The sequence below is a fragment of the Cervus elaphus genome, chromosome 22 (assembly GCF_910594005.1).
Source record: "Cervus elaphus chromosome 22, mCerEla1.1, whole genome shotgun sequence".
NCBI classification, from domain to species: domain Eukaryota; kingdom Metazoa; phylum Chordata; class Mammalia; order Artiodactyla; family Cervidae; genus Cervus; species Cervus elaphus.
The window spans coordinates 17,558,432-17,573,855 of NC_057836.1; the positions used below are offsets into that span (position 1 = coordinate 17,558,432).

Consider the following 15,424-nt stretch of genomic DNA (forward strand, 5'->3'; position numbering starts at 1 on the left):
AGTGGGTTGCCATTCCCTTCTCCAAGAGATCTTCCAAACCAGGGATCAAACCCAGGTCTCCTGCATTGCAGGCAGATTCTTTACCATCTGAGACACCAGGGAAGCCCATCAAATGCATGAGGTTACTGATGTTTTGAAATTCTAGAGAGGCTGGGCATTGAGGAGCTCAAGTTCACCAAATCTAGGACAGAGACTGAAGATTGCAGGAGATGAGCTAACCCCACTCACCTGTCTGAGACCTCATCCCATCTTCCTTCACTGGGAGCACATCCTCTTCACTCATGTGAGAGGCAGGAGGAGCCCCAGGCACTGGTACCTCTTCAGCATCATCATAACCCTCACCAGGGTCATCAGTCCTCTGATGTGGGGCTTCTGAGGGCAGAGCAGGGGTCAGTTGAAACCACGGTAAGGGGGTTCGTCTGGGAAATACCTATGATCCCTTCTGACCCAGAGATTCTGAGCCGCTATAGAGAGGCACATTGTTTCAAAAGATTTTTTCTCTTCTAAGACCATGTTTCACTTTGAAGTGTCCATAAGCCAAAACATGATTTTACACATCTTTCTCAAAGGAACTCGTATACCATTAAGCATGACTAAAGCGTTTTGACTAATTATGCTTTCCAGATGTTATTTTTAGAAACATTGTGTTTCTGTTGTGATTCTGGACACAGAGAGCCCAGCTCCAAATCTGAGACGTCACAGAACAGCCAGAGAAGGTGAAGGATGGACCCCATCTCGATACAAAAGATTCTACAGCTCCACCAAAGGAAGACTGTTTCCCTTGCCTCTCATCTCTATGATGGAAACTCTCCTCCCCAACACCCAGCTGAGGCGGGTCCATCTCTATTACCTGGAGCAGATCTGGAGTCATCATTGTCCTCACCATCTGACAGGAAGCCTAATGTGCAGACAAATATCACACAACACACAGAATGACCCTTCCGACACCCAAGGGACCAGTGTTAACATTGAGAAGGAACAGACCTGGCTCATGGAGTGTAGACAGAGGCTGCAGGCTCACAGGACTCTGAGAGGCCCTCCTACCACTTTGGAGGAGCTGCCTCTGTGAGTCTGCGGCACGCTTGTGGGCTGCGGATGCTGAGAAGATGCTCACAGCCAATGGGAGGTGACAATCAGAGGTCCTAGGAGGGCAGGCAGAGACACCCACCTGGGCTGTCCAGAAGACCCTCCTTCTGTGACACAAGGTAATCGAGCTCCTCATACACTGCTTCAGCAAGAGCATCTTCATAGCTGGAAAAGGCTGAGAGATCCCCCAACAGGTCAGAGATGCTACCCCAGACATCCCAATCCAGCAGGCTGATAAATCTCCCAGCAGGTCAGAGATGTCATCCCAGATACCCCGAACCAGCAGACACATCCTTTATCTCCCCAGTGCTCACACAGGTCTCATAGGGACCTCAGGATAGCTTCCCACCCAGTGCACCTGTTGGCACCTTCTCCCTTCATCTGGCCCTGAATACAGCTCAACCCCAACTCTGTATCATCTCACAGGAAAGGCTATGACTTATGAGAGCTCATATACCAGTCCTAAAAAGCCTCTGTCTACTCAGCACTTAGAGCACATGGAGTCTGCAGACTCAGAACAGAGACCTGGCCCAGGCTCCCCTCCTCACACCCGCCCCATCTCCTGCCTGCACACACGCTCCCTGGTCCCCAGTTCCCCCTGCAGCCCACCTCTGCGCTCTGCTCTCCATCTGAGCACCTGAGTCACCAGGATGACGAGGACCAGGAAGAGAAGGGCTCCCAGGATGAGGCAGAAGACCCAAGGCAGGGAGAAAATGCCAGGGAGTGGATTTGAGGTTGGTCTGGTCCCTAAGGAGAACAGGAAAGAGGGTTGGAGAAGGTCCTGGGCAGAGAAACCCTCTGTGCCAGAATTTCCAGGCACTCTGGACAATGGCGTCCCCGCCTCAGATACAAGTGCACTGACAGTGACTGAGCTCCCACCGGTCTCGTCCTCAGACAAGCCAACCTCACTCCTGCCAGTGCAGCCACGAGGCAGAGCCAGGGATTGTCAGGGAGCTGCCCTGCCTAAACTGCCTCTGAGGACCCGGCTCATCCCTTCTCCCTGGGCTTCAACAGACAGAGCATCAGACAGTCTTGGGACCTGTGCCTCACGGATGAGAAGCAACACACAGGGGCAGGTGGGAGAGCCTTCTGCAGAATCACTTGGACCCCAGGCATGAGAACCTTCTGACTCTGGGAACCAAGGCAGAGGAGTTCCCCAACATAACACCCTGGCTCCTCCCCAACAGCCAGAGGCTCCTAAACTCTTTCCTCTCCTTAGCTGTCAGAGAGCCCACAGAACAGGTCCCCAGAATCTGAGTACTCTCCCGTGCCCAGAGATGGATCACAATACCTGCTGTAGTTGGGGGCAATGATATCCTTGCACCTAAAGGGAAAAAGAGGAGTTTGGGTAAAGGGAATTGACCAGAATGAAGGGCAGCCCTATTTTCTTTCTTGAGCCTGAAGTCACCCCCCAGTCTCAACAACATCAGTGTCCAATCCTCCCAGCTCCCCTGTCCTAGATCAGAGCCCCAGCACCCGGACACTCTTTGAACTCAAACTCCCCACCACGCCCGGCCCAGCCCACTGCCTCTGCCCTGCCCCAGCTCACCCAGGACGGACCCCGAGCCCCTCACTCACCAGAGCACCTCACACCAGCATCCTCCTCGTGCTTGCAGTCGCTCTGCCCCCAGGGCTCCGCAGCACAGTCCCACAGGGAGGACTCCCGGCCCCCGCACCGCACCTCATCCAGCCAGATGCTCCCGTTTCCAGGGCCAAACGCCGCGGCCCGCACGGCTTCCAGGGCCGGGCCACAGCCCAGCTGCTGACACACCACCTCGGCCTCTGCCAGGCTCCAGGAGTCATCGCACACGGTGCCCCAGGAGCCGCTGTGCCAGACCTCCACCCGCCCTGAGCACTCGCTGTCTCCTCCCCTGAGCCGGAGCTTCTCTCTGTCTGAAAAGGCAGCAGCCCCTCCTGTGACTCCCCTGGTGGGAGGAAGGAGCCCCTGGGGCCCTGGGGAGGGGGCGGGGCTGACGTACCTGTGCAGGGGGCAGCAGCTGGGCAGCTCTTGGGTCTTCTTCCTGCAGAAGCAACAATGGGAAGCTCTGGTTCAGGGACAGCTGGGGGTGGTATTGTCCCCAAACACGAGTATCTAAGGATTTTTGTCACAGTGAAATGACAAAAGACCACAGAAGCTACATCATTTACGTGGCTGAGAGATTCACTGCATCTTATCAGCAGCTGGAATGACTTTATCTAATTAGTTGTTTACCATAACAAAAGCAAACCAACAGACACAGAGACCAATACAAATATACACCTACATTTTGTAGACTCAACCAAAACCCATCAATTAGATCTGAAAATATGAAATCATACTAACGGCATCCTATATGGTTGGGAGTGACACAGAAACAGACAGTAAGTCACCTGCACACGAGACATAGGCTTCCTCCTTGGGAGAGCAGGAGTTGTAATTCCAAGGGTCAGAAGGACACTGCCAGAGAGAGGTGTCAGCTCTCCGGCACTTGATTCCATCTACCCAGTGGGGTCTAGAACCTTCCCTAAGAGCAACAGAAGAGTTGAGACTTCCGCTGTCCCCACAGCCAAGCTGTCTGCAGATCATGGACACGGTGATGTCTTCCATGTGGCTGCGGCAGACACTGCCCCAGGTCCCGTTGTAGAAAACTTCCAGCCACCCAGCACACTGCTGGTCCTCGCTCACCATCCTGAGGGCCAGGAACTCTAAGATTGAAACGGAGGAGATGGGACACAGTGAGCACTGCACTCAGTGCTCTGGGTTTTCCTCTCCCCCAGAGATAGTGACCACACATCCCTGACCCAGCAGAGGAGATGCCCACTGGGTGACAAGACTGACTTTTGCCTCCCTTTCACCTGACTTTGTCCATTAACGTCTGTACACCTACTTTTACCACAACAATGTAGATATGAACAGAGAGCAAGGCCAACTAGTGCACCTGCAGTGACAGGAGCTGATTCCTGCTTCCTGACAAAATTTTTAAAAGAACAGAATGTGATGTGGACACTGAGGTTGTCGACGGAATAACAGACCCCCCAAAGATGTCTGTAGCCTAATCCTGGAACCTGTGACATGTTACCTTACCTTTCAAAAGGGACTTTACAGATGTGATTAATAAGGACCTTGGGATGGAGAGATAAAGCTCAAATATTGAGGAGTAACTATGTGAGCCCCGTCTAACACATCCTTAAACCCACTACACTGAGAAATGCATCATCTTTTCCAGTTCCAGTCAGAGAGAAATGTGAATGAGGGAGAAGAGTTGGAAGAGGCACTGTTGTTGAAGAAGAGGGCTCTGAGCCAAGAAATGAGCCCACACAGAAACCACAAAAGGCTGGGAAAGGAGTTCTCCCAGAGACTCCAGGCAGAATGCAGCCCTGTGGACACTGGGATGTTGGCCCATGGAGACTCTCTTCAGACTCCTAGCAAACAGAACTGTAAAGGAAAAATATGAATTTTCACTATGTGAGGCTCCTCTATCCATTTGATTCTCAGGCAAGAATATTGGAATGGGTTGTCATGCCCTCCTCCAGGGGATCTTATAACCCAGGACTGAACCTGCATCTTTTACATGTCCTGCATTGGCAGGCAGGTTCTTTACCACTAGCACAAATGGGGGAGCCCAGGATTTCAAGATGTTACTACCACAGGTAACTGCAGAAAGAGCCGTGCTTTCAAGTGTTAACTGTCAGAAACGGCTCTGCCAGGAAACACTGGGGAGAAGAAAGGACCAGAATCTCAGCTGACGCAGGAGGAAGTGAAAGCACCTCATCTTCAGGTCTACTGGAAACACAGGCTCCATGGGAGGAAGCCTCCTTCTCTGGTCCTTTCAGCATCGCTCCATCCGGGCTCAGACCCCTGTCCTCCAGGGCCCCACCCCTCCCCCAGCCTGTGGACAGTGTGCAGTGCAGACCTGAGCAGATGACCCCTGCGTCCTCCTTGTGTCTGCAGTCGTGACTCCCCCAGCCTCGGGAAGGGCACCTCCACACGTGAGACTCATTTCCTGTGCAGTTGAGGTCATCCAGCCAGATGGGCCCTGATCCCTCCCCAAAGTGAGCGGACCTCGTGGCATTGAGGGCGTCTCCACAGCCTAGCTGCCTGCACACCACGCGGGCATCGTCCAGGTCCCAGCCGTCATCACAGATGGTGCCCCAGGAGCCCTGGTCAAGGATCTCCACTCTCCCGGCGCAGGGACCGCCCCCGTCCACCAGGCGGAGCTGTCTGCATTCTGAGGAGAGAGGCATGGGACAATGGGGCCGTGACAGGGTTGTAATGAGTCTTCTGTTCTGCGGGACACTCACCTGAGCAGTAGGGGGCGCTCTCCTCTGAGGCTGCAGAGCCTGCTGATTCTGACAGGGAGTCATTGCAATGGGGCAGCACCTGGGTGTGGTTTCCTGCAGAAACAGCAATGATCAGGGTGTTGGTGATTGAAAAACAGGAAACTGAATAAACTAAATAATGACAAGCAGTGGGGTCTGAGAAGAAAAATGTAAGATAGTTGCGCAGTAGTTTCCAACTCTTTTTGACCCTATGGACTGTAGTACACCAGCCCCCTTGTCCATGAGATTTTCGAAGCAAGAATACTGGAATGGAATGACATTTCCTCCTCCAGGGGATCTTCCCCAACCAGGAATCAAAATGTCATCCCCTGTATTTCCTTCATTGGCTGGTGGATTCTTTACCACTGAGCGTTTAGGGAAGCCCAGGTTAACATAGTCGTAAAGTTTTCATAACTGTAGTGTTCGCCTTCCCTATGGAGAGTTCTGCTTCTGACAGGGCCACAATTTTTCTCTCAAGCACTAAGATGAGTTAAATAAGTTCTGTCCCTAAATCTATCCCTAAATAGAAGAAACAAAAGAAAACACTTTCTGAAGTATTTTTACAATTTGTCATCTACAATGTCTGTATTTTAAAAGATATTTATTGAAAATAGATCTCATGAGAAACCAAGAGGAAATGTAGACATTAGAAACAATTCCCCAGGATACTCAGCTACTAGAGTTACTTGACAGAGAATTTAAAGAGCCTTGATTAAGGTGCCCATGGAATTAACGGACAAAATGTGCACCCTGATGGAAAAAAACAAATAATGATAACAACAAATAAAAATTCTAGAGCTGAATAACTTACTAGTTGAAATTAAGAACAAAAGAATGAGCATATCAGCAAATTAGCTCAGCATAAGGGAGAATCAATAAAGTGGAAGGTCATAAGACAAATATGCCTCTATTAGAAGTGCAGGCCACATAGTAAGTGTCCTGATTACCTTCTGTATAACAAATTATAAAAACAGCCTCTGAAGCAATATATATATCTCCACACTCTTCATTTTCTTAAGTCTTCCTGGGTCAGTAATTTGAGAAAGACTCAACTTGGCAGTTGTGTCTTGGGATAGTTCATGTAGTTGCATTTAGATGTCATCTGGGGTTGAAGTCAGTTGAGGACTTGATGGAACTTTGGTTAATAAGGAAATTTCTTGAATAATTTTAGGGAAAAAAGGACATCATGACTGCAACCTAATTCAGAAAGACTTTACATGTTTATGGCGAAATGGGGCAGGAGGGGGACAGAGAGAGAGAGGAAGATTAAAGCAAAACACTAATATTGGGAGATCCAGGTAAACGTCATTTGGGAATTTTTGCAACTTTCAGGTCTCAAATTAGGTCAAGATAAAAAAAATTAAAAGGTAAAAATAAGTCAGAAAGAATTAATTCCTAGGACACTTTCACTAAAAGAAATACAAATAATGTCAAAGACATGAAACACCTAGGAGAAAACCTAGTAAAAGATGGGGAAAAGCTCTGATGGACCTAACTGAATGGAGGGATATGTCATGTCAATGCATTGGGAGACTCAAAACTGTCAAAGTCAATTATCCTCAAATTTCTGGTAGATTAAATATAATCTCAATCAAAATACATTTATGAAGTTTCTTTTGGCGAAAAAGAACAAACTAATTCCAAAATTTTTTTTAAACGTAAAAGGCCAAGAATGACCAACACAGTTGACAAGAAAGGCAACATAGTTAGTTAATATAAAGCAACTCTTGTAAATTTTAATTTACTATAAAATTACAATAATTAAGAAAATACAGTATTGGTGGAAGGATAGACAAATGATACAATGGAATAGAACAGAGTCTAAAAAAGACATAGACACATATGCCCTTCTCCTTATGGCAAAGGTGGCACACAGTGGAGACAAAAATCATCTCAGAAAAAGATTTTGAGTCAATTAGATGTCAATATGAAACTTGACCCTTATCTTATATAGATGTCAATCTCAGAAGGAATATGCAATTATATGCAAGAGAAAAATAAACTTCTATAAGATACTGTTGAAGAATGATTTTAAGGTCTTGGAGTAAGCAAAGTTTTTTTCAAAAGGATATGAAAAATACTAAATATATAGGAAAAAACTAGTAAGTTATATTTCCTTAAGATTAAGATCTTTGCTCATCTAAGGACATGGTACCATTAAGAAAATGAAAATAAAAGACCAAGGATTAAATAAATAGCATAGATTTTCACCCAAAGTCATTGTCATGGTAAGTTGTAGCATCATATTTGTAATAGTCAAGGACAGAAAATAATTCAAAGCTCTACCATCAGTCAAATGGATCAGTATATTTTCATGTGGATCATTCAAAGAACTACTCTACAGTAATAAAAATGAATAGTCAGCTGCTACAATCAACACCATGAGTGAATCCCAAACATAATGTTGAGTCAAAGAAGTCAGACACACAAGAAACATACTGCATGATTTCATATAAAGTTCAAAAATCAATAAAATATCCTATGGTTTTTGTTATTGTTGTTGTTCAATTGCCCAGTCATTTGCAACCTTTGTGACCCCATGGACTGCAGCATGCCAGGCCTCCCTGTCCCTCACCATCTCCCAGAGTTTGCCCAAGTTCATGTTCATTGCATCAGTAATGCCATCCAGCCATCTCATCCTCTGACACCCTCTTCTCCTTCTGCCCCCAATCTTTCCCAGCATCAGAGACTTTCCCAACGAGTCATCTGTTCACATCAGATGACCAAAATACTGGAACTTCAGCTTCAGCATCAGTCCTTCCAGTGAATATTCGATGGTAGTAGAAGTTAAACTGTTTTCACTGGAGAGGACACAGGACATAGTTACTAGGAGGCAACAGTGACTCTGTAGTGCTGGGAAAGTCTCTGGGCTTATCTGGGTTGTGGAACATGACTGAGGTCTACACTTACTGCCGGTACTTTGTTTTCCATGACTATTTGTAAATAATAATGCTGCTCAAAAATATATTATTCCCCTTCACACTTCTTGCCCTGACCTGAAAAATGAATGAACAATGAGAGAAAGCGTATTTCACCATGAAATATCTGATTTTTGAAGCCATGTTTCCCTCACTCTCTGCTCATGAGGACATTTCACTCCATGAGTACCAGTAGCCCTTCCCCCCTCTCTTACCTGAGCAGATCACATAGGCTGTGTTGCCATGGGAACAGTCAAGACCACCCAGGGCAGTCACAGGACAACTCCACAGGAAGGACTCTACTCCCGAGCAGTGAAATCGGACTGTTGAGATCTGATCACCTCCTTCTACAAAATGTGGTCCTCTAGGGGTGGAGATGGCGACTCCACAGCCAAGCTGATGACAGACGACATTGGCATTGGCCAGACTCCAGTGGGAGGCACAGAGTGCTCTCCATCGTCCAGAAATGTTCATCTCCACCTGCCCCTCACACCGAGAGGAGCCATTTGTCATGAGCCAGACTTCTGCATACACTGGTAGAAGAATACAGGATTTCAGCAAAATCACATGACTTTCTCACCTGAACAGGGTGTTCACAGAGATGAAAGGCCTGACCTGCATCTCACCTGAACAGACAACCTGAGCAGCTCCACTGTGATGACACCTGCCCCCTGGACAGGGCACTCTGGGGCAGGCCCAGAGCACAGGCTCCTCCCCCTCACACCTGAACTCTTCAGCCCAGACCCGGCCATCGGACTCTCTGAAGGGCACGTGTCCCAGGACAGACACAGCCTTGCCGCACCCCAGCTCTGCACAGATGACCTGGGCTGTGGGGACTGTGAAGTTCCCATCAGACACTGGGGTCCAGTCTTCTCCAGAATGAACTTCTACTCGCCCTGAGCAGGGTCCTTCTCCTCCAGCCAGACGCACAAATCCTAAGGGAAACAATCAACAGCAGCAACAAACCCTGTGAGTGTTCATAGTCCTTGCTTGGCATTGGGAACAGCACATCATAGGCAAGGATGTGAAAGCATTTCATTTCTAGAAGTGGGGCATGGAGAGAGAATTTGACAGGGTCAGAATTGTATTAATATTTTCATGACCAAGTTTATGAAAAGAAACCCAGAAAAATTTGCAGTCAGTAAGAATGTATACTTTGAGATTGAATAGGATGAGAATTCCTCATCCAAGGTCCTGGAAACGACAAGGCCCAAGGAAACCACACTGTAGTGGGGATCATACTTGAGCACAGAGCTGAACTAACCCAGAGTGAAGTAGGTTTATGGGATTCAATAGTTTAGAGGACTAAGAGCCAGACAAGATTAGAAGCTCATCTGAGATTTCTGGAGCTAGAATTCTGGCCAGTTTTCCCTCAGGAGCCAATAATCAAGTCACTGAGGAGAGGGAATCTCATAGCAGGAGATCTATTAATTCAGGCTAGACTGTAGACAGACTTACAGCTCACAGGAGGAAAGCTAGACATCATACCAAGTCTACAAGCCTATTATGATTTGATGTATATTGTAACAAGCCTATTATGATTTCACATATATTGGCATTGGAAACAGCACAATTATGTCTCATAATTCTTGATGGTGAAAAATTCCCAGAATTTCTTAGGTGACTTGATTGTGAAAAGAAGTTGTCCATAAATGAGTTTGAATATTAAGAAAGTTCAGAGAGTCATAGGAGAGGGAGGGGCTGGTCCTAGCCATCTTTCTTGAAAGCCTAGGATTTATCAAGGGAGAGAATGAGTTTTCAGTGGGACTATGCAAATCAGCTGAGTTTGATTACTTTCTACTAGACATGGGAATCTAAGACATGGCAATCTTAGCAAATACTAAGAAATGATGATAATTTAATGTATTTTAATCCTCTGTATATGCTAACTGCGTATTCCTTTCCTATTTGGATTCTTAAGAAATAGCTAGCATGCAGTAAAAAAAGGAGAGGGAGAGAAAGAGAGCAGAGAGCAAACAAGCCACTTATAATTTAGAGGTTTCCAAACGCAAAACCTCAATATGGATGGAAAATAGACAGACTTGAGGAAAATATTTGTCCAAGTTTTTGACACATTTTATCCACTGTGCTCCTCCCATCTGGCCACCTAACCCTGCTACCCTTTCCCATTTTACCCACTGCAGACAAGAGAACAATCTTAAAGGCTACAAATGAATGGAAAGGAGACTCTGAAAGGGAAGAACATCTGTAGGAGTGGAGTGTGGGTGGGATGTGTGGTAGATTAAACCGGGAATGGATGGAGTCTAAAACTGAAAGAGATCAAACTGGTCTCATGGGGAGTTCGATCACAGGCTACTCTTTCTAATTAAATACTTTTTACTCAACATCTTGTTAGTTTCTGCATTAATCCCATCAAATTATGAATTTAGAAAGAAGAAATATCGCTTACACGTTATTTTAGATAGCCTGACACATGTTAGACACTCAAATATATACAGAACAAAGTCTTATACACATCAGGATAGTCTCCCGAGACAAATTATTATTTCATTTTTACTTTATATTTGCTTTCAAATGGAAAAATAAGTGTGTGAACATTGCAAGAAAATTTATGAACTAGAAGGCTGATGTGAGGGGTAAGTGATTAAAAATAATAAAATCAACTATGTTCTTGTATAACAACAGAAAGAATGGGGCAAAATATAAATATCTAACAGACACAAAAACATACATACACAGAAATTTAGTATTTGAAGAAGGTAATACTTTATATCATTAGAGAAGACAATCTGTTCAGTAAATAGCGCTGAAATTCTTTTTGGTCTCCGTTTTCCAAGTTTAGTCCATTTGCAAGAGAAACATAGGAGGGAACTCAGGGGCCAGTTTGTCAGGAAAGGATTCTCTCTGCACCTGTGCCTGAGCCTGGGAGAGCCCCGATTTTCTGCATTTCAGCTTCTGCTGAGGGCCCTTTGTCCCAAAGGCTATCTCACTGTTATAGCTTTGGGGCTGGATTTTATCCAGGGAACCACAAGGTCATAAGGGACTGGGTGGGTTTTCATCATTGTTCATGTACATCCATCCTTACTTCTCTCCCTCTGATCAAGCTTCTCCCTGTAGCTAGGATGCATCTGCCTCCAGACCAACTCTCAACCCTCTGACTTTCAGCCTCAGCTGACCCTGGACCCTCTGGCTCTTCACCCATCACTCTGGACTCCTACAGGTTTGGCTGGAACAGAGCACTGTGTGGCCTGAGGTGTAGGAAGTATCTCTGTTGGATGAGGTATGTGGCCTTTCAGAGAGACACAAAGATCAAGTATCTTCCTAGAAGACAAGACCTGCCCTCAACCTTTGGGCTGCCCATTCCCCTCTGAAAGTCAGAGGGGATCAATGTGAACTTTACATCAAGGTGCAGCAAAGGCCAAGGAGAGCGGGTCCCTGGAGGCCCAGAAAACTCCCCAACCTCTGATTGGGAAATGAAATGGAGAGAGAGGAGAGGCTACAAAGGAGTCATATCTGAATCCTCTGCAGAGGTCTGATATTTAAGTAGGAGGATGTTATTTTGAAGGCAATATTGAGAACCTATTTTCATGTGGTTTATTTCAAATACAAGCATCTTTTTAGAGTCTGTTATATTCAGGAATTTTGGCCGATGTTGGGAATGTACATCATAATAAAACAATGCTCTTATCTTTTTAGAAGTGCAAGAGAAAAACAAGTAGACAGTTTTAAGTCCTCCAAAATGTTTATGAGATACTTGGATAATCAAAGAAAGGGAAACTGCCATTTCAAAGGGTCATTTATTTATACGAATCAACTGCAACAAAGGCAAAATGAAACTGTGGTCAGATATATCCTTGTCTGGTCCCTTGCTGTACTGATATCCTGTGTCCTTAGGCACACAAAGCATCCTCCACACCACACCTGGACCCTCAGGGCTGTTCAGAGAACCCCACAGGTGGCTTTTTCAGCTCCCATTGCCCTACCATCCCTCCAAGCCATGATAACTCTCTTTCAGCTTCTTCAAAAATTGTATATGGCCCCTTACCTCTATTCCTATCAAATAAATCCCCAAGTGTAATTCCCTTATATCACTGAAATCATCAAGTGTAAACTATATGATCTCTTACTATAAAACACAGAATCAATATTTCATTGCCTCCACCATTGATGTGTCAGTGCACAACACATAGCTAAGTGTTCTTTCAAAGTTTTGGCTTATACAGATGTTTTAAAAGAAAACATGGACAAAGAATCTTTTCTAATAACAACAGAAGGAGAAGCTACGACTCAGAGCATTTCATCCACAGTTCTCTGGTTCTACTAGCCAAATGGCTATGAATATTTACATTTAAATTTGCAAAGGAGACTTGAAATTTGGCATAAATCCATAAATTGCTTTCTGATTTGTTTAATGATATCCCCTGTACCTCCACTCCTACTGACCTAGTGCAAAATAGCGTGTCATAGGGTAACTACGGAAACAATGACATCGAGAGAGATGCACTCTCATTCTTGTCGCTCCTTCCTATGGGTTCACTGTGCAAAGGGGTGGGGGTGGTGATTTGTGAGTATTTCACTCTTCCAAAAATTATATAAAAAATCATGAAGATTAATTTTAATTGGGAATAATAGATTGAACTCTGTCAGGTAAGATCACTGGAGAAGAAATATCAGAGACTGACAAGAGGATAGTAGTTGAAGCCCATCACTCAGAGATAAATGTGCCCTCAGAGAGGATGGGTAGATGTCTTAGACCTCTCTAACTCGGTCATCTTCTATCGCCAGGTGACCAGACACCAACTTCCTTGGAACTTTCTACTTTCTCAGCCCATGCACAATGCACTGACCGTACCTGAGCAGACGACCCCAGCATCCTCTGCATGCCCACAGTCGTGCCGCCCCCAGCCCCGGGAAGGGCACCTCCACACGTGAGACTCCTTTCCTTCGCAGTTCAGTTCATCCAGCCAGATGGGCCCTGATCCCTGACCTAACTGAGCAAATTTCAAGGCATCGAGGGCTCCTCCACAGCCCAGCTGCCTGCACACCACGTGAGCATCGTCCAGGTCCCAGCCGTCATCACAGATGGTGCCCCAGGAGCCCTGGTCAAGGATCTCCACTCTCCCGGCGCAGGGACCGCCCCCGTCCACCAGGCGGAGCTGTCTGCTACCTGAGGGGAGAGAAATGTGACAATGAGATGTTGACGCAGGCGCGGGGAGTGGGATGGGACGGTGGGGATGAGAAGAGTCTTCGGGTCCTGAGTCTCCTCTGAGGCTGCAGAGCCTGCTGGTTGAGACACGGAGTTTTTGCATTTGGGCAAGCTCCTGGGTCTGGTTTCTTATAGCAGCAATGAGAGTAATAAGGGTGAAAATGGGCCAAAACAGGAAATATTACTCTACTGAGTCGTGTGAGACAGATGTTGTTACCAAGTCTATCGGTATTAACCTTCTGATTTGTAGAGTTCTTCATTGTTGTTGTTGAGTCACCAAGTCATGTCTGACTCTCCTGTGACCACATGGACAGTAGTTTGCCAGGCTTCTCTGTCCGTGGAATTTCCCAGGCAAGAATACAGGAGTAGGTTGCCATTTCCTTCTCCAGGGGATCTTCCCAACCCATCGATCAACTGGGCATCTCCTGCACTGGCAGGTACATTCTTTAACACTGAGCTACCAGGGAAGCTGGACAAAGGTCTGTCTAGTCAAAGCCATGGTTTTTCCAATAGTCATGTATGGATGTGAGAGTTGTACCATAAAGAAAGCTGAGCGCCGTAGAACTGATGCTTTTGAACTGTGGTGTTGGAGAAGACTCTTGAGAGTCCCTTGGATTGCAAGCAGATCCAACCAGTCAATCTTAAAGGAAATAAGTCTTGAATATTCATTGGAAGGACTGATGCTGAAGCTGAAACTCCAACACTTTGACCACGTGATGGGAAGAACTGACTCACTGGAAAAGACCCTGATGCTGGGAAAGACTGAAGGCAGGAGGAGAAGGGGATGACAGAGGATGAGATGGTTGGATGGTATCACCAACTCAATGGACATAAGTTTGAGCAAGCTCTGGGAGTTGGTGATGGACAGGGAAACCTGGCATTCTGCAGTCCATGGGGTCACAAAGAGTCGGACACAACTGAGTGACTGAACTGACTGATAAATAAATAAGAAAAATTTAAACATGCTAGAGAAAAATACAAATTGTAATGAAAGCTATCATAGAGTCTTCTAAAATAACTTTAAATATTTACTTGTTTATAACTACCTGCATCTAATAACAAATATAGAAACAAATATACAGACATCTCCAAATGTGTACACACACACACACACACACACACACACACACACACACCCCTACCTGAATTAAAGTTTCCCTGGAGGAAGGGCTTTGCATATCTTGTTTGCCCTGCATTTCTGCTATTAGGACAGTGCCTACATATTGTATGCACTCATTCAACAAGGGAGAAGGCACTGGCAACCCACTCCAGTGTTCTTGCCTGGAGAATCCCAGGGACGGGGAGTCTGGTGGGCTGCCGTCTATGGGGTCACACAGAGTCAGACATGACTGAAGTGACTTAGCAGCAGCAGCAGCAGCATTCAACAAGATTCAACAAGTATGTATATGGAGAACCTTCTCTAAATACCGTGATAGTTGCTTAATAAATATTTATTGAATCAGTGTGTAGATGAATAAAATTCAGTGAAACAGAAGTCCTTTAGCTTCATGTTAATCAGTGAAATATTAATAGTAAAGTAAATATCAATTAAAGGTAATGATTTATGATAATAAGTAGTGCATATTAAAAATAAGTTTAATTTAACACACAGCATTGCTATTAGGTAGGCATTGTTGGGTTTCCCCAGTGGCTCAGTGGTAAGGAATCTGCTAGAAATGCAGGCGATGCAGGTTTGATCCCTGGGTCAGGAAGATCCCCTGGAGAAGGAAATGGCAACCCACTCCAGTATTCTTGCCTGGGAAATCCCATAGATAGAAGAGCCTGGCAGACTACAGTCCATGGGGTGGAAAAGAGTTGAACACAACTTAATGACTAAACAAAAACAACAAAATTAATTTGTCCATAAGCACAGAATTAATTTATATTCAAAATTTCACCTACATAATGTTAAAGGAAAATTATTAAATAAATTCTAAAGCTACTCTTATCTATT

At 45.6% G+C, this 15,424-nt stretch overlaps 1 protein-coding gene across 1 annotated transcript in view; it reads right to left on the bottom strand.

Moving 5' to 3' along the window:
• LOC122679941 overlaps nucleotides 1-15,424 on the bottom strand; it is a 405,877-nt gene that overhangs the window by 55,671 nt on the left and 334,782 nt on the right. Inside the window, 6 exon segments of the mRNA XM_043880800.1 lie at nucleotides 3,457-3,771; nucleotides 4,980-5,294; nucleotides 5,368-5,460; nucleotides 8,519-8,836; nucleotides 8,930-9,238; nucleotides 13,117-13,431. Of these exon segments, the coding sequence (XP_043736735.1) occupies nucleotides 3,457-3,771; nucleotides 4,980-5,294; nucleotides 5,368-5,460; nucleotides 8,519-8,836; nucleotides 8,930-9,238; nucleotides 13,117-13,431 (1,665 nt within the window).